At 44.1% G+C, this 26901-nt stretch overlaps 1 protein-coding gene across 4 annotated transcripts in view; it reads right to left on the bottom strand.

Annotated features, from left to right (window-relative positions):
• LOC309511137 (E3 ubiquitin-protein ligase TRIM39-like) overlaps window positions 1–26901 on the bottom strand; it is an 86787-nt gene that overhangs the window by 21095 nt on the left and 38791 nt on the right. For 2 of the 4 annotated variants that reach the window (XM_082186223.1, XM_082186225.1), the window contains exons 2-3: window positions 7576–7665; window positions 6861–7414 (exon numbers count right to left, since the gene is read on the bottom strand). In XM_082186223.1, the coding sequence (XP_082042349.1) occupies window positions 6861–7414; window positions 7576–7645 (624 nt within the window). In that variant the 5' untranslated portion in view covers window positions 7646–7665. Of the gene's footprint in view, window positions 1–6860; window positions 7415–7575; window positions 7668–26901 lie in introns of all 4 variants that reach the window. The other 2 variants (XM_082186224.1, XM_082186226.1) reach the window with 2 other exon arrangements.

Raw genomic sequence — 26901 nt, 5'->3', positions numbered from 1 at the left:
TTGTTCCAACCCTAATCAAACACACCTGATCCAGCTAATCAAGGTCTTCAGGATTACTAGACACTTCCTTGCAGGTGTGAGTTGGAGCTGGTTGGAGCTAAACTGTGCAGAGTTGTGGCCCTCCAGGAATTGAGTTTGAGATCACTGGCCTATAAGATTTCAGCGGAAGTGAAGGATGAGAGGAGTTCCCATATACGACATCCGTAATGTCTCGTTCCTTGCCTTTCAGGGAACCGAGGTTACGAAAGTAACCGGAGACGGTCCTGGGAGGGCGTGGCGCGTCGGCACAAATAAACTGATGTGGATTTAAAATTATTTTATCAACTTGAAATACAGGCATATTTTTATAGATGTGTTCCTAAAAATATGCATATATTTTTACGTCTGTCATGTTGGATCCATAAATATAAACAAACTGCTTCAGTGTCTCTACTCCTCATTCGCGCCGCAGGAATTTTTTACGCGCGTAACGCGTTGACTTAACATTGAAATCACTCGCGCCTGACGCGCTATTCGCGTCCGGTGTGAACGCACCATGAGGCGTAGAGCGCGGCACGGTAGACGAGAATACGTCTCATTCGCGCGTCAAGTTCGCGCGAATGGCGCGAATTGAGCGTCTGGCGCGTTAAGCGCGAATGTTTATGTAGTGCTTTTTGTGCATTCTCGCGTTTGACGCGAATTCGCGTCTGCCGCCCGAGTTGAAAAATCTGAACTTCTGCGTCAATTCGCGCAGCATTAACCAATCAGGAGCCTGCTTGCTGCTGTCACGTGGTGAAGTGACAGTTTATAATGTTATTGTAACGTGTTCAAAGTGCTGTTCTGTTACAAATAGGGATGCATTTAATGTTAATGTTGTACTTTATTCATTTTATGTGAGTCAGTGTTATTCGATGTTCAAGTTCAATATGGAACAAGGCTCCATCCGTTGGGGAGTTAAGGGGGGGAAACCTGGGATATAGGGGGAGTGGAGCGCCTCGCGGGTTCAAGTGCGGTTCTCTAATAAGTCGGGTGTGTATGGCGTGGGCTGTGGCCGACAACAGCCTCTAATAAACACCCTTTGTTAATTGAAAACGTCTCGTCCTTACCTGTGAACGCTACAACTGGTGTCAGAAGTAAAAAGAATTGAAAACAGCTGGAGGTTAAACCGCTGATTTGAGCCCCGATTGAGCGTGCATTGGCCAAGCAGCTGCTATCTTACGCTGGTGAGAATGGATAATCCAGTTCGTATTAAGATGGAAGATGACGGCTATGCTGGAGCTGAGTCGGCGAATATGTTGGGTGTGCACAACGCGCCAGTCTCCAGTCATTTCAAGGCAGATTCGGTGAAAAAAGAGCTGTGTGAAGCCGCGGCTGAGGGCATGGAAGTGAGCCGCCATTATCCACCTGCGCTGCCGAACGTCATGAGCCGCCATTACCAGCCGCGGCAAAACGGCATGACGTCAGACGGCGGCGCGTCAATCTCGTGTGATGTGAGGGGACAAAAGGTAAACAATAAAGGGGGCGCCCATGAATTGAATATGCTAGAATAAAAACACCAAAATACGCCGGCAAATCGGATTGGGAGGCTTTTCATGCCCAATTTGAACTATTAACTCACGCATATGCTTGGTCAGAGGAACAGAAAGCCCTTCAACTCGCTCTTTGCTTGACAGATGATGCACTTTCATGTCTTTTGCTGCTTGATACTAGTGAGAGGGCTGATTATGGCGCATTGGTTGGTGCATTGAGACACCGCTTTGGACAGTGTTTCCGATCTGAGTTTCTCCGGTCTGAATTACACAGCCGTCAAAGAATTCCGGGAGAACCACTGCGGGTGCTGGCCAACGATATTGATTCCCTAGCAAGGCGAGCTTATGCACATATTCCTCCATCAGTGCAGAGCGAGCTGGCCCGTGATCAATTCATCAGAGCTCTTTCCCCAGCGGAGCTGCGCATACATACACAGCTTGCACGCCCACGTGATTTGGCAGAGGCCTTGGAGTGGGCGCTGGAGAGGGAAATGGCGGTTGAAGCAGCAATGCGGGGTTTAGCAATGGACCCCTCCCCCACGATCAGGGCAGCTGGAGGGGGTGACATGGCTTCACCAAAACCTGAGTGGCTGGAGGAGATTACGGAGATGATTCGTGGATTGGAGTTGCCTCCAGCCAGGAGGCAGATACAGCAGACACAGGCCCGCCTTTGCTGGGGGTGTGGTCAGCCGGGACATCTGGTTAAGGAATGCCCTATGCTGGCTAGGAATTCAGGAAACAGGAGGGGGGCGCAGTAGGCGGGACGCTGCAGACCCCCAAGCCCATGTCCCGCTCGTCATTGAAACACGCAGACAGGCCCAGCATGAACAACGGGACTAAAGAACATGGGGTGGTAGTGGTGGGAAGAACAGCCATATCAGATTTTTGCCATATTCCCATTTGCATTGAGGGCGTGGAATGCACAGCCTTAGTAGACACAGGGTCTACAGTTACTGTGGTTCGTCCAGAGGTGGTGCCGGAGGGAACACGGCTAGAAGACACAGCAGTTCAACTCCGCACAGTGACTGGTGAGCTGGCACCGATGATAGGGAGGGGGCTGTTGACACTAACCGTGGGGGGCCTGAAAATGCAGTATCTGGTGTGGATCGCTAATGTACAGGACAGCTGTATCTTGGGTTTGGACTTTTTGAGGGAACATGGCTGTCAGTTAGACCTGTCCAAGGCCACATTGAGTTTCTGCAATGGTCAGGTGGTGAGGATGAGGCCACCAGGAGCTCGTCACACAGATGGGCTGACTATAGGTTCCTGGGCATGTGACCTAAGTGATGGGGACGGTGCACACAGCACAGTGCCACCCAGTGCATCCCATCAAGAGCCCCTGTTACTGCACACTTTGCCTGAGTCTGCTTCCAGGGAAGAGGGAGAAATAATGAGGGCTCTGCGGGAGATAACACAAAGGAGCTCCAACGACCTAGACACGCACCAACAAGGACAGTTGTGGCAACTGTTAGTGGAATTCCAGGACTGTTTTTCCTGTGATGAAGAGGACCTGGGTCAGACTTCCCTGGTGCAACACGACATCAACACCGGGGATGCAACGCCCATACGTCAGCGGCCAAGACGTATGCCCTTAGGTCGGCAGGAGGCGGCAGAGCAGGCGTTGGTAAAGATGCAGCGTGCTGGTATAATAGAGCCTTCTGAGAGCCCATGGGGCTTCCCCGGTTGTCATGGTCCCAAAGAAAGGGGGGCTCAATGCAGTGACACGGAAAGACTCGTACCCTCTCCCACGTGTGGATGAATATTTGGATCTTGTGGCTGGCTCTTGCTGGTTTTCATCATTGGACTTGAGGAGTGGGTACTGGCAGGTGCCCCTGAAGCCAGAAGCTCGACCCAAGACAGCTTTTTGCACGGGAAGAGGTCTGTGGCCATTTAAAGTCCTATGTTTTGGTCTTTGCAATGCCCCTGCCACATTTGAGCGCCTAATGGAGAGGGTACTAGAAGGCATTCTGCGGCAGCAGTGTCTGGTGTTTTTGGACGGCATACTGGCACATGGGAGCTCATTCCAGTCAGCTATCACAGCCCTGAGGGTAGTGCTGGAGAAAATCAGAGCAGCGGGTCTGAAGTTACATCCCAAAAAATGCCGGCTGTTAAGCAGAGAGGTGACCTTCTTGGGGCATCGCATTGACAGTGAGGGGATTGGCACAGCGGAAGACAAGGTCAGAACCGTACGGGAGTGGCCTATCCCGGTGAGCCAGAAGGAGTTAAAAAGCTTCTTGGGTCTGGCATCCTATTACAGGAAGTTTGTACAGGGTTTTTCTTGTATTGCTGCTCTCTTATACAAGCTCCTGCAGAAGGATCAGTGCTTTGTCTGGTCGGAGTGCTGTCAAAAGGCTTTTGATACTCTGAAGCAAGCCCTGGTGTGCGCGCCCGTTCTGGCACCTCTCGATCCCCAACTGCCCTTCGTTCTTGACACAGATGCAAGTGGGGATGGAATAGGGGCAGTTCTGTCCCAAGTGTGCCCAGACAGAGAGAAAGTAGTAGCATATTTCAGTAAAGGGCTAAACAAATCTGAAAAGAGGTATTGTGTCACACGACGTGAACTGTTGGCTGCAATCTCTGCCATCAGGCACTTCAAGTACTACTTGTGCGGTCGGCACTTCACCATACGCTCTGACCATGCTTCCTTGCAGTGGTTGATGACTTTCAAGGAAACAGAAGGGATTTTGGGCCAAGTTCAAGTGTCTACGGCTGACAGAGGGGGTCCTCCAGCGAGCATGGGTGGTACCAGCGACAGGAGAAAAGAGATGGCAAATCGTGGTGCCTGCTGACATGCAAGAGGCAGTGTTGAAGGCCATGCATGGCTTTGCCGGGTCTGGACATTTTGGGGTGACAAAGACACTTCGGCGTCTGCGTCAGGCCTTCTACTGGGGATGGCTGAGGCGTGATGTAGAGGACTTCTGCAGGCGTTGTGATCTTTGTACAGCACGCAAAGGGCCACAGGGGAAGTCTAGGGCCCAACTGCAGCAGTTTCTGGTATTCTCTTTCATGTGTGAGCGTTTGGGAATCAACAAGACCCGCACCACCCCACTCCATCCTCAAAGCGACGGGCTCGTGGAGCGATTCAACAGGACACTAGCTGAACAGTTGTCCATTTTAACATCAACTCATCAGCACGATTGGGACACCCATCTGCCACTGGTCTTAATGGCATGTCGCTCTGCTATTCAGGACTCTACCTCATGCACTCCGGCCCTGCTCATGTTGGGTAGGGAGATTAGAACCCCTGCAGAGTTGGCCTTTGGGTGACCCCCTGATGCCCCTCCTGTTCCTGCTGGACCCGAATATGCTAGACAGCTCCAGGACCGCTTGGACTCTGCCCATGCATATGCCAGGAGGCACCTGGTGACCTCAGGGGTGCGGCAAAAAAGAGCGTATGACCTGCATGCTCGGGGTTGCAACTTTGGGGTCGGAGAGCTAGTTTGGGTTTACAGCCCAGTTAGGAAGAGAGGAAGGTTCCCTAAAATGGACAGCCACTGGGTGGGACCATGCCTGATATTGGACAAGCTGGGGGAGGTGGTGTATCGGGTGCAGTTGCCTCCACGGGGGCGCAAAGTGGTACTGCATCGTGATAGGCTGGCCCCTTACCGGGGCACCGCGACACCAGAGGGTGTTACAGTACTTCCTGCACACAACAGTGAGACTCAAAGGGGGACTGAGGGGGTAATTGGACCAGCTGATATGGCCAGTAGTGGCCAGCAGGTGACACCGCTACCCAACATCCCTCAGGGTGATCATTCGCAGGGCTCAGAGGAAGCGGCACCTGAAATCCAAAATCACATTCCCCTCAGGGGGCGTCCTAGGAGGGAGCGGAAAACCCCAGTCAGATTTAGAGACTTTGTCCTCGGGGTCGAGGACTTCAGTTAGAGGGGGGTAGTGTAACGTGTTCAAAGTGCTGTTCTGTTACAAATAGGGATGCATTTAATGTTAATGTTGTACTTTATTCATTTTATGTGAGTCAATGTGATTCGATGTTCAAGTTCAATATGGAACAAGGCTCCACCCCTTGGGGAGTTAAGGGGGAGAAACCTGGGATATAGGGGGAGTGGAGCGCCTCACGGCGACGAGTACAGCGACGATGTCCCCTACGCAGCTGTTTCTGCTCTCCAGAGCATATACGAGCGGTGACTCTCTCGATTAAGGCTAATGCTAATGCTCGATAAACATCTAAAAAAGATGGCCGCCAACGGGTTTCGAAACTTTCGCCTCCGGATTTCGCCTCTGACGCGCGTAAATTTCGTTTCAAACTTTTGTTTTTACGCGCGTCAAGAGTTAAACTGACGCGCGTAAAAACAAAAGTTTGAAACGAATTAACACGAAGTTGTCAAGTGTCAAACTAGACGCGGTAGACGCGAATTTGACGCGCTATTCGCGTCCGGTGTGAACGCACAGTTAAAGTAAATGTGAAATGACACTCTGATTGGTTTATTTCACGTTACGCCCAAACCACACCTATGAATAATGAAGCTACTTCAGACCAACCCATTTTAGATTTGCGTCGGGCGCAAGAGTCATTTATCCCGCCGGTATAATAGCAACAGCGCCCAAGACCAGCCCACAAAGTTACTTGCGTTTCGCGCTTGATACTTGCGTTTCAGATCGTTAAAATAGGGCCCATAGTCTGGTCTAGTAGAGAAGCCCCAAACTGTCAATAACAGCCTTTTCAAAGCTGCATCAATGTATCAGTTTCATAAACCATCAGCAATGAAATATGCTGTTCAAACCACACTGACTGAACTCTTTAGGGATCTTGAATAAAATTTAGTCGATCGTTTCTAAGCTTCTACACACAGCCAAGCAGAAGTTTCTATTTTGCTCTTATCATTAGTTTCTCTTAGTGTTTAAGAATAATAATATCTATTCAACTTCCTTGTGTTTTTTTATTCAGTTGTCTGACGCAGAAAGAAGTTCATAATAAGTTGTTTTTGCAGTTTAATCTCAATTAATGCTCTTTTTGGACTGGAGAGTTCTGACAGTTACAGGACTTTTTAAGGCCAATTCACACACCACACCGACAGACACTTCGTCTGGTTTTGTTGGAACAGTGTGTTACCCCTATCGCAGTCTGTTGCCATCTATCAGAGCTTGTTTTCGCTGATTGAATATGCTGAATCAGAATTAGATTATTTGAGAAGTGACGTGCTGTAATCTGGTGACTGTTGGCGTTGGTCTATGTCTGTCGGTGCAGTGTGAATTGGCCTTTAAAGTACCTCAAGATAATTTATCTTAAAATGACAAAATTTGATTGATGGAATAACATAAGGGTGAGTAAGTAATGATAGTATTTTAATATATGGGTGTACTATTGTTTTATTGTTAGTATTTAATACACACCTCTTCTAAAGAAACAGTGTTGTGGTTCTTGTGATCTCCGTCAGTGCAGGACACACACACGATAGTCTGATCATCTCTACAGAACAGCTCCAGAGGTCTCTCATGTTTCAGACATATATAGTCCTCCAGATTACTCACAGGATTGATCAGTTTGTGTTTCTTTAAACCTGCCACTCTCAAATGAGTCTCCAGGTGAGTTTCACAGTAAGAGATCTGACACACCAGACACGACTTCAGGGCTTTCAGCTTTCTTTCCTCACAGACGTCACACAGAACTTCAGCTTTTTTCAGAACTTCAGGTTTTTTCTCAGGACTTTTCTTTTTATAGTGATCTACGAGCTCTCGGAGTGTGGTGTTAATCTTGAGATCAGGTCTGTGCTTGAATCTTTCTTTACAATTTGGACAGTTGCAGGTCTGGCTGTTGTCCCAGCACTTATTCAGACAGGTCTTGCAGAAGTTGTGTCCACATGGAGTGGTGACTGGATCAGTGAACACGTCCAGACATATAGAGCACTGAAGCTCCTCAGTCAGTGGACCGCTGGAGGAAGACATCACTGGAGAGAGAAATTATGACGATAAATCATGTACACTAGTGTAAAGTAAAAATCTTGTTGAGAGAATGTCCAGAATGTGCAGAGCTTGAATGTAAAGAGCAGCCAGGTTGCTACTTTAAAGAAGATAAAATATAAGAGATGTGGTTGGGTTATTGACTCACATGGAGGATCATCCATACTCCCTCTCCTGGTTTTTCGTCTTTTCTTTTTTGTTGGGGAAAATTCTGCCATTGCTCTTCCTCTCTTGATGCCTTGTTAAGGAAAAACAAAACACAATCTGAACTAGGAACTGCTTTTTATATTAAAGGAAAGGTACAGGTAACATTTCGCCTCAAAAGTAAGAGATATACTGTATGACTTGTAGTTTTTAAAATCTCCTCAATATAAATGTGATTTTCAGCAGTGAACAGGTTTGTGTTCAGTCTGTCTGCAGCTCCTTTACTTCCTGTTTCTTTAGTATTTCTGTTGTGTAACAAAATGACAGAAACACTAACACCCAAACTTTGCTTAACAATCAATCAATTGGCACATTTTAAATACAATTCTGATACCATTTCAGTTCAGTAAACAACTTAAGATGATGATACAAAGGGTAACTTTTTGAGAAATGTTGCCGAGCGATTCGTGCTTGGGCACTTTACTATAAATGTATTTTTGGTGCAAATCAACTGAGCGCCTGTGACAGCGGAATTTGTAGTTGTAAAGAATAGCCACACATGTGTACAAGTAAATTTGAAGTCACAGACTACGTTTACAAGCTGTCAATATTCGGGTTATGGTCGGGTTAAGGTCACTATTCGGGTTTCTGAAACATTCGGAATAACCAGTTGACATGCGTGAGCAGAGAGAGTTACTCCTGTATACATGGAATTTGTAATCAATTGGCAATATCCCGATGTAAACGGCGACGCACGGTTAGCGTCTGGACGTACGGACAACCTTGACGCAATATGCGTAATTTCCGATTCTTCTTCCTGTATCCAAAGACAACAACAACAGCAGCAGCACGCAGATAATGAATAGTTCGGGGCAGATAGCGATCACCTTTGTTTGCGGTTTCCTCCTCGCTCCAAAAGTGTGGTGCTGTGCTGTGTTTCGCCATGTTTACCTCTACTTCTTGATTACTTCCGGTATACTGCAGGGTATATACTAGAGGGCTCTCGGAGCGCGAGAAAGTTAGTTTTCCATGCCACTGTTCTACAGAGTCAGCAGTCTAAAAATATATCAACACCACGATTAGTTTTAATAGTATGTAGCTGACCAGTGTATATCGACATTTATTAATTCAAATTATACTACAGGGCCGTTGAATGCTTGAATCTGATTGGTTGACGGACGTTCTAAGGTGTTTATTATTTTCAGGGAAACGCACGGCTAAAGTAGTTCCAGGCAGGTCTTGACCGCATTACAGTTCCATATCACTTCGCGTAGTCAACTGTAATAACGGAAAATAGGATACAATTCATAACAAGAAAAAGCATTCAGCCCCATGTGCTTGATCTGCAATTGTCAATGTCTAGCTTCACAATCAATAGAAACATGCAGTTTAATTTTTATAAATAAAGTATATAGTCCTATCTATAATCAATAGAAAATTAAACTGAATATAGGCTAAATAAATGGATAGTCCTGCAGCACAGATTTTTATTGCAGATAATATAACAAATAAATAATTATTGATATGCCTACTTGTTAAAAGGGCTTTGTGTTTCATTTATTTGGCTATAGTCTACTGTCATCTGTCAATAATGGGGGGAAAAAGAATCAACGAATGAATTAACCCTTTCACGCATAGTGGTCACTACAGTGGACAGCTATTAAAAAAGCATTTTCTTGAATTTGCACGGGTTTTTATGGCAAAGTTGCACATCAGCCTCTTCATTGGACCCTGGTGCATCATCCTATAAATTGCAACCAAGTGGCAAGCCGTTGTGTTTCGGTTTTTTCCCCCTCCAAGCCAAGATGGCCAAGGGTCAGTCAGACATGCCAAGTTGCTCCGGAATATCCACCCATTCCTTCTATCCTAGGAGACTCTTGTAGGTAAAAAAATATTGCAGCATCAAGCAATATCTAATGAGTCATATCACAGTAAAATTTTCCAAGTTTTGATTTTAGATTGAGAGAAAACTCTGATTAATCACATGTCCACTGTAGTGGACGTCATGCATCAATTGCTATATTTCAGCTACAATTCATAATTATATTGTGAGTATTGTTTTTGAAATTTAAAACTTAAAAACGTAATCTGCAGTGACTTTTTTTACTGTAAATAAATGTACTTGTATTATTAGAATGTAATTTTCATTGAAATCGAAAAAAGTCATGTGATTACATAATGTATGACACTTGTAATGCATTACTTTACTTGGTAGATCAAAAAGTAATCTGATTTCGTAATGCATGTTATTGTAATGCGTTTTTTTTACTCATAACATCAAAAGTAATCTGATTACGTAATGCATGTTACTTGTAATGCGTTTCCTTACTCATAATATCAAAAAGTAATCTGATTATGTAATGTGCGTTATTGTAAAGCATTTCTTTACTCATAACATCAAAAAGTAATCTGATTACATAATGCATGTTACTTGTAATGCGTTTCTTTACTCGTTACATCAAAAAGTAATCTGATTAGGTAATGCACATTACTTGTAGTTAATTACTTGTTAGATCAAAAAGTAATCTGAATGGGTTATGCATGTTACTTGTAATGCATTACCCCCAACACTGATCATTTCAGATGAGATTGAAAAAACGTATCGCTAGGTTTTCTCAGAGGAGGGCTATGATAGAAATGTGCATGTCCATCTTGAACATAATCAGAATTATCAGCTAATAAGGGTAAATCTCCATACTCTGGTGCACTGGAGGGAGCATCTGAGTGGTTTCCACAGTTGTACCTTGACAGGCTGTAGAAAATTCTGATGGAATCACGTCCTCATGTTCTGATATCAAAGATACGCGAAGTGCAACTTGTATGAAGTTGTATGAAGCCTTTGCAATATTTTGCATTTATATTTTTTGTATATATTTTATAGTTTTCACATGATTTGATATAATTGTATTGATTAGTTTGTTAAATTCACATACTTTATCTGTTTGATTATTGTCTTATATTTAATACAGTATATCTTCAGTTTGAACCATAACCGCACTCAAGTGGACATCTGAAGATCTCTTTGAAAAATTTGTACAAAAAAAAATAAAAATCAATTCTTGTTTTTCATGCCCTAAGAGCAATAAAAACACATAGGAAAAAAAATCCTGACTGAGGTTATCATAATTCATGCATGAAAGGGTTAAAACGAATTGAATTAATTAATAAATAAATAGTAATATTGACGCACATGCTTTTCTGTCTCATTATTGCAACATCTCTCTCTAATAACTGCATTAATAACTGCATAATGAATGTAATTTGATACTTATGACTGATCATGCCCAAACGCGTGTTCAGCGCGTTCAGTCTGTGTTCAAAGTCGGTGTTTAAAATCTGCTGCAGTCGATGAAAACAGTCAGAGAATGAGTCAGCGAGTCGTGTGTCCCCAGCATTAGTCTGCTATCAGTGGCTCAAACCTCCGTTACTAACTCTACCTAACCCTAACCCTAACCCTAACTCAGCATTAGTCTGCTATCACTCAGCGGCTCAAACCTCCGTTACTAACTCTACCTAACCCTAACCCTAACCCTAACTCAGCATTAGTCTGCTATCACTCAGCGGCTCAAACCTCCGTTACTAACTCTACCTAATCCTAACCCTAACCCTAACTCAGCATTAGTCTGCTATCAGCGGCTCAAACCTCCGTTACTAACTCTACCTAACCCTAACCCTAACTCAGCATTAGTCTGCTATTACTCAGCGGCTCAAACCTCCGTTACTAACTCTACCTAACCCTAACCCTAACTCAGCATTAGTCTGCTATCAGTGGCTCAAACCTCCGTTACTAACTCTAAAATGACGTTTTGGAATTAGCAACGGAGGCATATGGGATTATATGCGTAAGAAATACATACAAGAGCATTTTAATGACAAAAACTTTACAAACGTCTTGAAATACATAATCTGAACAATGTTTCGAGGTGTGGTAACTCCGCTTCGCGTCGTGACCGCATAACCACCTCGGGTGTGCATTATTTTTCTAATAATTCAACGGCTTGTCGTCAATTATTCCTTACATCACCTACATGAATTATAGCTGCATATTTATACTATAGAATGCTTTGACGCGCTACTACCACAGCACATGATCCCCAAGTGAGCGTCTGCCAATTCCTCCAAGTTGTTAAAATGTATCATTTGTATTAATTAAAGTTACTTTTAACATTCAAAAACAGACATGTTCAAAATCCAAAGCTTGATTGTATTGGTAATACTGACTTACTACAGGTGACTTTTTTCCAATATCTCCCTTCATGTATTTACAGTAAACAATTATTTTTAGGGAATTTAGGAAATTACTGTAGGCTATTATAATAAAAGTTTTTTTTTTCTTTTATCATGTTTCAAAGGTTTTAGTTCCTAGTAACCAGACTGACTTACTACAGGTTAAATTGTGCCAAAGGGCTGAACGATTAATTGCATTTGCAATAATATCGCGATATGATGAAATGCGATTTTTTAACCGCAAAGCTGCGATTACAGTCTGGTCACGTGACACGCGCGAGTTTTTTTGTTATTTATTTTTAAACAATTATTCAAGTACAAACAATATGGCAGTATTAGTAAATCTTTACATAAAAAAACATACAAAACAGGTGCATGAAATAACCACAAATACACAGAAAAATTTAATTAAATAAATAAATAAATAAATAAGGGGCTAAGGTTTTTCTTTTAAATCATATTCTTCTATGGTGGAAAAAAGACTAATTGCGTTTTTCTTTTTTATCACTTTGAGGGCTTTTGTATAAGAAACAAATTCACCATGAAATGCACAGAACATTGGTTTCATCTTTAGGTATTTTGATTTGTGAACATAAAATTTCCCAAGCATGAGGATATTGTTAACCAGGAAGTTATCTTTGTTATTGTTCATTATAAGTCCATAGATAATGTCCTTTGCAGTGAATTCTTCGAGGTGAGGTATCTTTGGGTAAAGCCAGTCATAAATATTAGACCATAATGCCTCCACATACATACAATGAAAAAACAGATGCTCTGTGGTTTCAATATCATCACAGAATAAACATTTATTTGAGTCAAATCCAAATCGAAGTCGTAAATATTCACTCGATGGATATATCCCATTTAAAATTTTAAAATGAACTTCTTTAACTTTGGGAGGTAAAGGGAATTTTAAATATTTGGTTCTAAGTATGTGAATGGTATCTTTTGAGAAACAATGTGAAATTGAGTTTCTATAAGCTAATATAGGAAAAGAAATGTTGTTAAATTTGTTTCTAACAGTTTTGTTTGAAAGTTGGCTTCCTTTAAAATCACGGCCTTCAACTAACAGTGCTGGGATATGTGGGATCATAGAGACAGAATAAGAAAGAATTTCTTTAATTAGGCATACAACAGAATTAGGGATGGCTTTAGTAATAGATTCAAATTTGGCCCGATTGCAAATGAGATTATATTTAACACAGAAATTTTCATATGATATAATTTCACTATTTCTATCAATTAAATGGGACACTGACCAAATTCCTTTCTCCATCCAGTTCTTGTCAAACAGAGATTTGTTCCTTACCGTAATATATCTATTATTCCATATTCCATAATGGTGTATTGTGTGGTGTAAAATTGTGATTATATAAAATCTTCCAGTATAACAAAACCTGTTGATGAAATTCGGATAATTTAATTGGCAGACGTTGAACGGTGAAGTCACAACTTAGTAAAAATTCTATTCCTCCTAATTTCTTAAACAGTTCTCTGGGAATATGAAACCAAAAATGATTGTGATTTAAAAAGGATTTCAACCAGTTAATTTTCAGGGTCCCATTTAGAGAATCAAAATCAATGGCTTGTAAACCTCCATCTTTATAATCTTTTGTCATCTCTACCCTTCTAATGTAATGGGTTTTCTTCCTCCAGATGTAACCAAAGTTAACCTGATAAATTTTTTTAATGGCTCTATTTGAAATAGCTAATGTGTATGCAGGATAGTGCACGATAGGTAGATGACACGCGAGAGTAAACCAGTCTGTATTGCAGATGAAGCATTAACTTGGCACGCTACGCATATAGGCCTGGCTACAGGAAATAACAGTTTATGTTTAATTTATGTGATATTGTGTTATAGATTCTCTCCAACGATTCTGTATCGATTAAGATAATTTCAGATTTATGTCTGAGCTGATAGGGGGAGACCGGGTATGGTTGTAACACGGGGAGAGTTGTAACACCACCATTTCCAACAATTGGGGATAAGATAGGAGTCATGTGATCATTTCAATGTTTACCTACTGTCTCCCTGACAAGTCTGAAAACTGACACAATCTGAACTTATCGAGAAAAAACTGATTTTGAGGTAAGAAAGTAAATTTTTTGACCAAGACTATTTTTTGTCTAGTATCTAAACTATTGCAGATAAATAAGTTTGACTTATATTCGATTAAAATGTAGTTTCTTAGGCAAAATGGGATGCAGTTTTCCCCTGCTAATTTCAAACCAGTATGCTAATACAGCTAGCTAAACAGTGACTGACAGGGGTGGGGTGGGTTGTAACACTTCTTGAAAAAGTGTTACAACCATCCCCTATCATACAACTGATTGATTTTAATATTTTTATAGAATGCCTAGGCAGTGGAAAAGAAAGACAAACAAAAAGGTGTGACTGCCAGTCTTTTAGAAAAAGCATCAGATGAGGTCACAAAGAAGGGCAAGTCAGTCAGATCAGCTGCGAAGGCACATGGGATCTGTCATGTAACACTGAGCAGATACTGCAAATCACTGCAGAAGCTGAGAGACAAGGGGTCCAGTGATCTTCCCAGCGTAGGTTACCGGAGCAGCAATAGAGTTTTCTCTGAGGAGCAGGAGAAAGTGTTGGCAGAATATTTGACTCAGGCAGTAGATCTGTATTATGGATTGGCTCCAGGTGAGGTAAGCAATATGAAAGGTTAGCTACTGGAGACCAGAGTATAATTGAATACTAGCATAGGTTCCAGATAAATAGATTTTTTTTTCTATATGATCATGTTTTCTATTTCACTTTCTTTTAGGTCAGAACATTTGCATATGAACTGGCTGTAAAGTATGACCTCAAATACCCACAAACATGGGGTGAGAAGCAGATGGCAGGGCCTGACTGGTTCACATTCTTCATGAAGCGGAACCCCAACCTGTCCATGAGGAGTCCAGAGGCAACCAGCCCATACACGGACCACAAGTTTTAATCACATGAATGTGGAACGTTTCTTCAACAGCCTCGGACAGGTCATTAAGAGGTACAACTTTGATGGGAGTGACATATGGAACATGGACGAAACTGGTGTAACCACAGTTCAGTCACCAGACCGTGTTGTTGCACGTCGTGGCGTCAAGCAGGTGGGTGCGATGACATCGGGTGAGAGAGGTGTGCTTGTGACAGTAGCATGCGCTGTGCAAGCACTGGGAAATGCAATTCCCCCCTTCTTTGTATTCCCCCGTAAACGGTACAAAGAATACTTTATTCAGAGTGGCCCAACTGGGAGTGCTGGAAGCGGAAACACTTCAGGATGGATGCAAGAGGAAGACTTCCTGTTATTCCTTGATCACTTTGCAAAACACACAAAGGTCAGCCTAGACAAGAAGGTTTTGCTTTTGATGGATAACCACTGTTCTCATATATCAGTGAAAGCTATCGACTTATGCAAAAAAAGGGATTGTGATACTTACCTTCCCCCCACACTGCAGCCACAAACTTCAGCCACTGGATCGCAGTGTCTACGGCCCATTTAAGAAAATGGTGAACACTGCAAGTGATGCGTGGATGAAGATGAATCCTGCCAAGACGATTACGATATATGATATTCCAAGTATTGTGAAGACCGCCATGCCCACAGCTGCAACACCCAAAAACATTACAGCTGGTTTTGTATCCACAAATATTTGGCCCTTCAACCCTGACATTTTTCAGGAGTGTGACTATGCACCCTCACAGGTCACTGACCGGCCAGACCCAGGTACGTCATTGACATCTGGAGCTTCCCAGCTGGACTCTCCTCCAACTCACTCTGGGACGACCTCCTCTCCTCCAACTCACTCTGGGACGACCTCCTCTCCTCCTCCAGCTCACCTGGGAACGACCTCCTCTCCTCCAACCTACCTGAGAACGACCTCCTCTCCTCCTCCAACTCACCTGGGGACGGCCTCCTCTCCTCCAGCTCACCTGGGAACGACCTCCTCTCCTCCAACCTACCTGGGAATGACCTCCTCTCCTCCAACTTACTCTGGGACGACCTCCTCTCCTCCTCCAGCTCACCTGGGAACGGCCTCCTCTCCTCCAACCTACCTGGGAACGACCTCCTCTCCTCCAACCTACCTGGTTACGTCTGGCTCCTCTGCAATTCACAATGTCATCATGTCCTGTGCTCCAGATGAGCCAGGCACCTCAGGGTTGTCTCCAGGTCAGGCATTCAGTCCTTCAGCCATGCGGCCTTTTCCAAAAGCAGGGCCAAGAAAAACAACTGGCAGGATCAGGAAGAAGAGGCGGTCTGAAATACTCACTGATACACCAGTGAAACAAGCACTGATGGAAGAACAACAGGGAAGAGGAAAGAAAAGACAGAACATCGTTGGTAAGAATAAAGGCAAGAAACAGAAAAAGGAGAGAAAGCCCACCAAGAAAATGTTGAACTTTGAGGATTCTGACATCTCAGATGAGGAAAACTTTTGTGTTGTTTGCATGGAGCCATATGGCAACTCAAAGCCGAAGGAGGTCTGGGAAAAATGTGCCCTATGCAGTCTCTGGGCCCAGCACTGTGACTCTGATTAAGACACACACACACACACACACACACACACACAGATAGATATTAGTTTTTTTGTTAGAAATTGTAGTTTGTTTATCAAGTATACTGTTAAGTAAGTTCGTTCAAGTAGACACTTTACATACACACACACACAAAATAATCAGTCTGTTCCAGAGAGGGATTGAGACATTGTTCTTTTATGTCAATAAACCTGTTTTTGAAGCATATCTTATTGTCACATCCACTGTCTGTCTTCCTCATCTGTCTCTGCACTACACTTCCCAGAATCCTCCTTGGCGCACACCTGCACTCACTCTCCTCTAAGTAGTAATCACCGTCACCTGGATCCCATCACCAGCTCACCTTTATATTCAACACTCAGTCACTCACTCTTTGTCTGGTATTGTCAATACACGTCGATACACATCGCTAACATTGACACACAGACTCACCTCTCGTCATCCGGATACTTACCTGCTTTCCCGATCTTCTTCAGCCTGGTCCATCTGCCATCTGCCATCTGCCATCTGCCATCTGCCATCTGCCATCTGCCATCATCACCTGCAATAGAGACATTATTATCATTGAGTTAAGTTACCATTGTTTATCTGTTATCAGCATACTCACCATTCTCCACTGGATCTGTTCTGTTCTGCAAATAAAGCACTTAAAACTTACCTTCTTGTCTGCTTCCTGTACGAAACCTGACACTTATAGTGTGGCATCCATTTTTGCTTCTTTTGTGTAATTGTTACAACTTACCCCAGCATGTGTTACAACCTACCCCGGTATTGGGGTAGGTTGTAATGAAGGTACTTCATGTATTTGACACCAACTCATAAGGTCTGTGATATTCTTGTAGAGGATTGAATTGATGCCATTTGTAGTGAACACATGTGGGTACTTTGTATAAAAGTTTGAGAACTCTAGCTACAAAATTCGGTGAGTTATAGTTACTGAAGCAAAAAGTGTTACAATCATACCCGGTCTCCCGCACTACGTGATACGTGATGCTTGCTTCTAATTCCTCTGTGTCTCTCTCACACACACACGACACCACTCTAACCTTACGAGAAATAATCTTTAATAAAGTTCGGAAAAGTTGAAGTGAATTACAAGGACATTCGCGGGCTTCATTGCACAAGATATGAGATACGTTACTTGTTGTTACTTTTGTAGTGCGCGGTCTCGCCCGCCGGTATTTTACTTACAAATGTTCTACGAAGGCATCATATGTCTTGGAATACAGCTGGCCTATACAATAAAAATATGAAAATCACCGACAGAAGCTGCTTTCAATTTCAAATACTCACGCGCGCTTTGCGAAGAGTGCTTGAGCATGCGGCTGTGAGCGACTCCGTCTACGTGGTTAAATGTACTTGCATCTCAAAAAGCTTTTATGATGCGAAATTAATGTGACAGTCAGTTATGTCTTAAGTTATTAAACAGACAGGACAAACCACATTTTATGATTTCAAAAGAGATGAAAACGTTCAGACAGCCTACTCTTAAATACTGAAAGCACTCTGTTTATTGCTTGTAACATTTTTTTTCCCCTCTTTGTTATTTGTTTTGAAGCTGTATTTGTTAAAATTATTAACATGTAATTGTATTAATTTAGTTTTTTTATGTGTAATTATTATAAGTAGGCCTACTTATAATTATGTAATTAAATATTTTAAGTTTTATTAAGATCAATTAAAGAGAAAAATTTGATCGGCTCATGAGGTGCCTAAAGATTCCCTTCCCTATTTTACAATGATTTATTGCTTGTTTTTGTTGAATAATAGAAAAGATAAAGAGCTTAAAAAATAATCGCATATTAAATTGCAATCTCAATATTGGTAAAACTAAATCGCAATTTTTTATAAAAACATTAGTCCTACTGTAATTCATCTAAAGGTTTTTTGTTTTTTTTTACTTTCCAAAGCTAGTGGTAGGTTCCTAGTGACCAGAGGTGAAATTGTGCCAATACCTTCCTGTTATTCTGCAATTCACCAAATGGTTTTTATTTTTATTAATCAAAATATACTATAACAAATTATACGTTTTAACCACTTGGAATTGCCAGACGTGAGATGCGCTGTGGAAGCGGGTCAAAGCATTCTAGAGTATAAATATGCAGCAATAATTCATGTAGGTGATTTTGAAGTAATATTTTATGTCAACATATAATGGTTAGCTACATAAACTAATCGTGGTGTTGATATATTTTTAGACTGCTGACTCTGTAGAACAGAGGCATGGAAAACTAACTTTATCGCGCTCTGAGAGCCCTCTAGTGGTTGGAAACATTTCTGTTGTGTTGCGGCTTTATTTAGTTGTGTTGTGGCTTATTTCCATGGTGTTGTGGCTTATTTTCCTTGTGTTGTGGCTCATTTCCGTTGTGTTGTGGATTAATTTCGTTGTGTTGTGGATTCATTTCGTTGTGTTGTACATATTCCGTTGTGTTGTGGCTTAATTTCGTTGTGTTGTGGATTCATTTCGTTGTGCTGTACATATTCCTTTGTGTTGTGGCTTAATTTCATTGTGTTGTGGCTTAATTTCATTGTGTTGTGAACTTATGTTGGCTTTTTAAATTTCGTCGTGTTGTGCACTACTGGTCCACCATACAAATCCTATTCTACAAATCACAAATTAAGAAACTTGTATACGCTCGTATTTTGCTACAGTTGCTGAAGTGAATATGGTGCAAAACGCATTCACACACTCACATAAAAAAAAAAGTCACTCACGGACAAATTTAGCTCATCCGCAAATCAGTAGGTGAATTCATCCAATGAGAGTTGTAGAATATTTTCTCACAAATGTCTTTTTTCTTGGATATTCTTCTAGCACAAACACAAGTAAGGCACAAAATGTGCAAACTAATGTGACCGAGCGTTCAAACAGGGTTCGCCTAACACTTAGAAATAAGAAAACCATAAACTATAGCAGTTTGAACTCACTCTTCTCCACTTTATTATCCAACACCTCAGATCACCAACTCCAAAAGCCCGCGACACTCCCGTACCAAGTGCGCATGACACATGCCTATCTACGGCAAGCCCCGAAGGGAAAAATACATTGCATACACACATATACAACAAGCGCCAGTACATCCAGAATTAGTGCATCGTAACAGAATTCCATTTAGTCTGTTACATACGTCCCCCCCCCTCACAAAATAAACATCCTCGTTTATGTTTCAGAATAATAACATCAACCGTCATAAACAATAAACAGCTGTGTACAATGAAACACAAAACAGAGTACATAGCACATTACTGCAACAAGCCTATTAATAGAACACACTTTTTCTGTTACTACAGGCTCAACAATAGAACAAATTCAAACTTGCACTCTCCCATACACATACTGTAGGTATACAGTTACTTTAATACAAAACAAAATCCTTCAAATGGCCCGGAGGCCTATGAACTCTCCCAGTCCTACTCATGTTTTGCTCAGACCCCTTAACTGAACATGGTGAGTCAGACAAAGCACTCAGATCTTTCTGGGGAGAAACACACTCCTCTCCACCAGAAACTCCTGACACTATGGAAAGAGACTCAGGCTGTGAGTCCGGAACATTGGACAATGTCTGGTTCTGTGACACAAGAGAAACAGGCAATGTGTAAGGCCGCACCCTATTGTAATGCACGACCTGCGCCCTCTCACTCGAGTCAAAAGGATCTACAATCCGGTAAGTCAGTCCCTGTTCCCCCACATGAATCCATGACTTGCACTATTTTATACGGTCCCTTCAAATGGGGTGCCAGTTTCATGCGGCTCTCCACCGGATTGTGGACCCACACCATGGCACCAACATCATAGGGCTGGTGACGCAATCCAACATCATGGTACAGTTTTTGACGGTCGTGAGCTGCCTCACTGTGCATCCGTGCACTGCTAAAGGCAGAGTTCAGTTCTGTCAGCAATTTGGAAACAAACTCAGCATGTGATGCTGACATCTGAGGAACAAGAGCACGGGTGGGTAACAGTACATCAGCAGGGACCCGTGCTTCCCGACCATGGGTCAAGAAGTAAGGTGTGAAACGAGTGCTGGAGTGAGTCGTTGTGTTGTAAGCGAAAGCCACATGTTTCACATAATCGTTCCATTCCCCTCCATAGGTCAAAAGAGTCTTAGCCAGTTGATCAATCAGGGTCCGATTAAATCGTTCAACCATACCATCCGACTGCGGATGGTAGGGAGTGGTGCGAGTCCACTCGGGAAACTCAATTCGCGTATCTACCCCGAATTGATAAAAAAAAAAAATTCTGTATCAAAAATTATAAGGAAACACCAGTACTTTGTTTAGGCTTGGTTTGTAGGGAATTACAAACCTGCGTACATATATTCAAACGCACATAACTATAGAACCAATTCTAAATGCGCATGTGAACGCCATCAGCGTTTCTCACAGGTTCGCGTTTAAAGTCTATGTAGAGAGAATTGTGTCGTCTTAGCGGCCCCTAATTTAATAACAAATGATTGTTGCGACGGAAGCGAATCAATCATAACTAACCTTAGCTGGAAAATAACTTTAATAAAGAACCGATATAAAGCCAAAACAATCTCTGTTACCATAAATTATACGTTTATCTCTGTAAAGCTGCTTTGAAACAATCTACATTGTTAAAAGCGCTATATAAATGAAGATAACTTGACTTGACTTGAGTCTTTTTAATGCTCAGCAGATGACAGAGATTCTGAACCACCTCCGCCTCAAACTGACGACCCTGGTCCGAATGCAAAGTCTCAGGAAACGCCTTGAATCAGAACATAGTCCTCAAACAGACAACGTGCTACTGTCTGTGCTGACTGATTAAGCAAAGCATACAGGTTGACAAATTTGGTGAAGTAGTCCTCGACAACCAGCACATACCGGTTTCCTTTTGAAGTCACAGGCAGCTCTAAGATGTCCATAGCCACTCTTTCAAATGGCCGTACTGACTGGGACCCCCCCAGTGGTGCACAGAGGGCTGGAACCGGACCGCGCCGTGTCTGACACGCCTTGCACTGCTCACACCATGCTTTGATGTCCCTGTACATAGAAGGCCAGTAACAAAATTGTCTCGCCCGTTCCCACACACACTCCGAAGAGAAATGGGCAGAAGCTGGGGCCCCATGCAGCTGCAAAAGAATATCTGATATTAGAGCAGAGGGTACAACCATTTGGACTACAGGGCCATTTGTGAGGGGACAGAAAACTGAGCGGTATAACAGTCCATCAATTATAGAAAGACGGTTGAATTCAGTCCAAAGCTTCCGTAAGCACTGAGAAGCTTCTTGAAATTTTCTCCTGGATGGTCTCTGGGATTGCATCACCCAGCTCAACACAGTCTTAATATCAGGGTCAGCATGCTGCATTGCCCTAATGTCTGATAAGCTGTGTGACAAAACATTCTTGGAGGACATGCAGTCTGAATTTGTCATGTGAGTTGACAGCAGTCGCATCTCCTGCCGAATCAGTGACTTCAGAGGAACATGGAATGTCATCTGCTTGATTAGAACTCACCACATTCACTTCCAGTACCTCTTTAACACTGGACTCTGCCTCGTTAGGGCCAGGTGTCTCAGGGCGGCGAGAAAGCGCGTCCGCATTCTTATATTTTTTTCCATCTTTGTGTACAATGACCCAATTCAATGGATCAAGCTCCAGAATCCACCTCCCTCTTCTTCCTGTTGGATCATCATCAATGGACATACGCCGAAGTGCCAAGAGTGGTCGATGGTCTGTGATAATGGTAAATGAGGAAAGTCCAATGTAATGCTTGAATTCCCTTACTGCCCACACAATAGCCCACAACTCACGATCAAAGGTGGACCAACGCCTTTGTGTGGAATTCAATGCCCGGCTGGCGTATGCGACCACATGTTCAAGTCCATCTCTGTCCTGGGCAAGAACTGCACCGACGGCCAGGTTGGATGCATCAGTGTAGATTTTAAAAGGCACACTGAAGTCAGGCAATACCACTACAGGAACGGATGACAACACACTTTTCAAAAGGTTAAATGATTTGTCGCACTCAGCATTCCACACAAAGGGCAAATTTTTCCCGACGAGATGGTTTAGTGGAGCAGCGAGTTTAGAAAAATCCTTGACAAATCGTCTGTAATAGGAACACAGTCCCACAAAGGCTCTCACCTCAGAAGGAGAACGGGGAATTGGCCAGTGCAAAACTTTCTCTGTGTTCTTTGGATCAGGTTGAAGACCGGTTCGAGAAACGACATGGCCAAGAAAGACCACGTGATCTCTGGCAAGGTGACATTTGCCTGGATTTAGTCTCAAACCAGCAGATTGGATTCTTGAAAACACCTCTCTCATGCTAGACAGGTGTTCTTCAAATGTTTTGTTATAAATTAAAATGACATCGAGATATACCATGCAGATGTGCCACGGGAGCCCTCTTACCCCTTTTCCACCAAGGCAGTGCTGGTGCCGGTTCGGAGCCGGTGCCTACTCGAGAACCAGTTCTTTGTGTTTCGACAGCCAAAGAACCGGTTCTCGGCCAGGAAAATTGGTTCCAAAGCGGCACCAACTCTTTGCTGGACTAGAACCGTTCTTTTATCACGTCATGCTTACGTTGGGGGCTGGGGGCGGGGTTATTGTCGAAATCCAGACGAGCAGCACAAATGTGTTCTAAACGTCTTCTTCTGACCCCAATATAGGATCGCAAAGCCAGGAGAAACATTTGGAGAAAGACGATGTAGTCCGCCATTGTAATTGTTATGCTTGAAGTTGGTGCAAGTGTTTCTAGGAAAGCTAAGACGTAGCCTATGGCAACGTACACAGTGACGTAACAATGTCGTTCGCTGGGCTCTCTAGTCAGTGGAAAAACAAACAGGTTCTGAGAAGGTTCGCAAGTTGAACCAACTTTGAACCAGCACCAGTTCCGAACCAGTTCTTTTTTGGTGGAAAAGGGGTATCTGAGGACAAGCTCCATTAAGCGTTGAAATGTGGCGGGGGCGTTGGATAGGCCCATCGGCATGGACCACCACTGATAGAGGCCCTGTCCTGTTGTAAAGGCCGTCTTTTCTCGGTCCTCTTCAGCAACTTCCACCTGCCAGTAACCGTTGGAAAACATCTAGCGTGGTGAACCACACTGCGCCTGATAACGCGTCCAGTGTGTCATCCACACGGGGTAGAGGATGAGAGTCTTTAATAGTTACACTGTTTAATCACCTGTAGTCTACATAAAAACGCCATGTGCCACACTTCTTTTTCACCAAAACAACTGGTGACGCCCAGAGACTACAGCTCTCCTCAATGACTCCATCCTCTAATAGGCCAGCCACTTGTTTCTCTATCTCAGCACGTTTTTCAGGGAAAGCACGATATGCACGCTGTTTGATAGGAGTCTGCTCCCCAGTTCTGATGTGATGTTTTACCAGTGTACATCTACTGGAATTTCATTTGGAGGAGCTGAAGATGTCATTGTATTCCAACAGCAATGCTGAAAGTGCAGCTCTCTCAGATTCAGAAATAGGTGACTTATCCAACGACACAGGAGACGTGAACCTGGAAAAGGTCGCTGCAGCTACGTCAACTGGAGCATGAAACAGCTGAACATCTGAGTCATCAACTGTGTAAAACTCACCCAGGTGCATACCTTGTTTCAATAAAATGTCCTGTCCAGTAGGATTCAAAACCCAAGCTTTTGTCAGTCCGTTGTGAACCATGGCAACTGTGTGAGCAACCACGAGACCGGAAGACTCCGCCAAATTGGGTTCCAGATAGCCAACAAAGTCACTCGCCAAATGGGCTGCGTTGGGTGTACACACTTTAACTGCCACAACTGACTCACTGAGGGGTGGCAAGTTCATAGCGGTGGCCAGTGACACATTGCAGCACAGTGGAACAAAATCTTTGCTGGTAAGGAGAGGAACTGAGATGTCCCACAGTTGTAGCTTAGCACCGCCGAGGTCCAGTAAAGCATGATTCCTCAACAAAAAGTCCCAGCCCAGCAACACAGTCTGTGTGGTTTCTCTTAGCACATGAAATACATGCTGCCACGACTCAGTTCCCAGCTGAAATGTTACTGTGATCGTGCCGAGTGTATCCAGCATTTGTCCATTCACAGCACGGGATGACACATAGTCCTTTTTCAATGGCCAATTACGAAGTGTTGGAATTGACATACGGAAATCGGCACTCATGAGAGATACACTGGAACCAGAGTCCACTAAGATCTGAACCTCCACACCTTCAATTATTCCTCTCACATACGACACCAGCTCCTGGCCAGCATCCACAATCACATTGATGTTTTTTGAAATTGAGTCACCATTATCAACATTGTCCATTACAGGGCCCACAGGCAGCATAGCTGGTGTTTGGGCCACAACATCAGCTAAAGTCCGTTTCCCGGCCCATTGCGGCGCTCCACTCCGCCAGGACACATGAAACGCACTCCCCGCTTTCTCGAGTCATCCTCAACGCTGTTCCATCTGCGAGGACCGGGGCTAGGGCTGCCGCCATACAGATATCTTGCAAGGCAATCCCACTGGACCAAGCCCACGACGAGGCCATGCCTCTTGTGGAGTGCGCTTTGACACCTATCGGGCATTGCAGGCCCTTGGATGTGTAAGCTAGTGCTATAGCATCAACTATCCATCTGGATAGACTCTGTTTTGATGCAGCTAGTCCCTTAGAACGTCCGCTGAACAAAACAAAGAGCTGAAAACAGATGAGCGAGACACATAGGCTCTTAACGCCCGGGCAAAGGAAGCCTGCGTCCCCTTCCTCTTCAGATACCGGCAGGGCCTACAGGGAGATAACCTGTGCCCTAAACGGTGTATTGAGGGATTTAGGAACATATCCGTGCTTTGGTTTGAGTATGACTCCCGAGTCATTAGGCCCAAACTTCATACACGTCGCGCTCACTGAGAGCGCTTGCAAATCCCCTATGCGCTTCACTGAAGTGAGAGCCAGAAGAAACACTGTTTTGAAAGACAAGAGTTTCAGGTCTATTGACTGTTTTGGCTCGAATGGGGCACCTTTCATGGCTTCCAGAACCGTGGAAAGGTCCCAAACGGGAACTGAGGGAGGTCTGGGAGGGTTCAGCCTCTTAGCTCCTCTAAGGAAGCGAATGACCAGATCGTTCCTTCCTAATGACTGGCCAAGCGGTGGTTCAGCGAACGCTGCTATGGCCGCCACATAAACTTTGAGCGTGGATGGGGTTCTGCCCTTATCCAGAAGCTCTTGTAAAAAGGAGAGAACCTCCGGCACCCCACAGCGTGAGGGTGAAGTGCCACTCGCTGTACACCAGCTAGTGAACACAGACCATTTTGAGGAATAGAGCCACCTCATAGATGGAGCTCTAGCCTGTGTGATCGTGTTTAACACTCCCGCTGGGAGGTTAACGGGTACCCGTTGATGGCCCACACATGTAGGGACCAAAGCTCCGGGTAAGGAATGCCAGATCGAGCCGTTTGCCTGCGAGAGGAGATCCCTCCTCACCGGTATCGGCCACGGGGCGGTACTCGTCAGCTGCATCAGGACTGGAAACCAGACTTGGTTTTTCCAAAAATGGGTAGGAGCGTGACAGGGGGAAACGCATAGAGCGGGCAGCGGGGCCAGACGTGAGCCAGCGCATCCCTGCTCTTGGAGAAAAATTCCTGACAATGAGCGTTCTCTTGTAGGTCTATTTTCGCTCTGCCAAATGTCTTCCATAGCAGTTTGACTGTCTGTGGGTGTAAAGACCATTCTCCTGCCGGAAGATAGTTTCTGGACAGTCTGTCTGGTCCCACATTCAGATGGCTGGGCACATGCGCTGCCCTGAGCGAGCGCAGATTGTGCTGAGCCCAGACCAGGAGGCGTTCCGTCAGCCTGTAAAGGATTCTGGATCTGATACCTCCTTGGTGATTTACTGGGCCACAGGGGAAGACACATAGGCATTTAGTTAGCGCGAGTATTATCAGAGAGCGTCAACATGCTGGCGTTTGTTTGCAGGCGTGCGTGCATTACAACAGGCTCGCTCACTGCAGTATTGACATTTCCAGTCGCCTGAACTTCAGAGGGGAATGAGAAATGTGTGAGAAATAGAATTCGGCCCGGCCGCAGCGGGACATAAACACTCTTTTCTCCTTTCGCCAGTGACGCACGGGAACCATAGAAACAGTGTTTGGGTGCAGGCGAGCGGGTTGTACAACACCGTACTCCAGGAGCAGTCTCGGAGAAGGATGCCAGGTGAGTCCGCAGAGTCACCATAGGCAGTAACTAGCTCGCAGTGAGGGTAGTCGCCGTCAGCGAGCGCGAGAGCTGCGCGTCCTCAGGAAAGGGGCGTCTTGAAAAAGACGCCCGGCTCTTTTAGTGCAATGAGAGTGTGTGTCGCGGCGGCGAACACACACATACACAAAACACAGTAGCAGAGAAAAGAATATGTACGCCGGAAAGCGTGAGCAGGAACGGCGACTGAAGGCGGCGAGTTGTCGACCGGCAGCTTCAGATGCAGAACTAATCCCGCTGAGTGCTTGAATCAGACGGCGCGGCTTCCTCTCAGGATCCAGCGATGCGTAGGCTCGCTGAAGAGATGAAAAACTGACCAAACCAGCCTCTCTGGGCCGTATTTATAGCCCTAGCCCTACCCGCTTTCGGCGGGAC

The sequence above is a fragment of the Leuciscus leuciscus genome (assembly GCF_965113295.1).
Source record: "Leuciscus leuciscus genome assembly, chromosome: 12".
Lineage (NCBI taxonomy): Eukaryota > Metazoa > Chordata > Actinopteri > Cypriniformes > Leuciscidae > Leuciscus > Leuciscus leuciscus.
The sequence above is the reverse complement of the archived record's forward strand: the minus strand, read 5'-3'. Positions and strand labels throughout refer to the sequence as shown.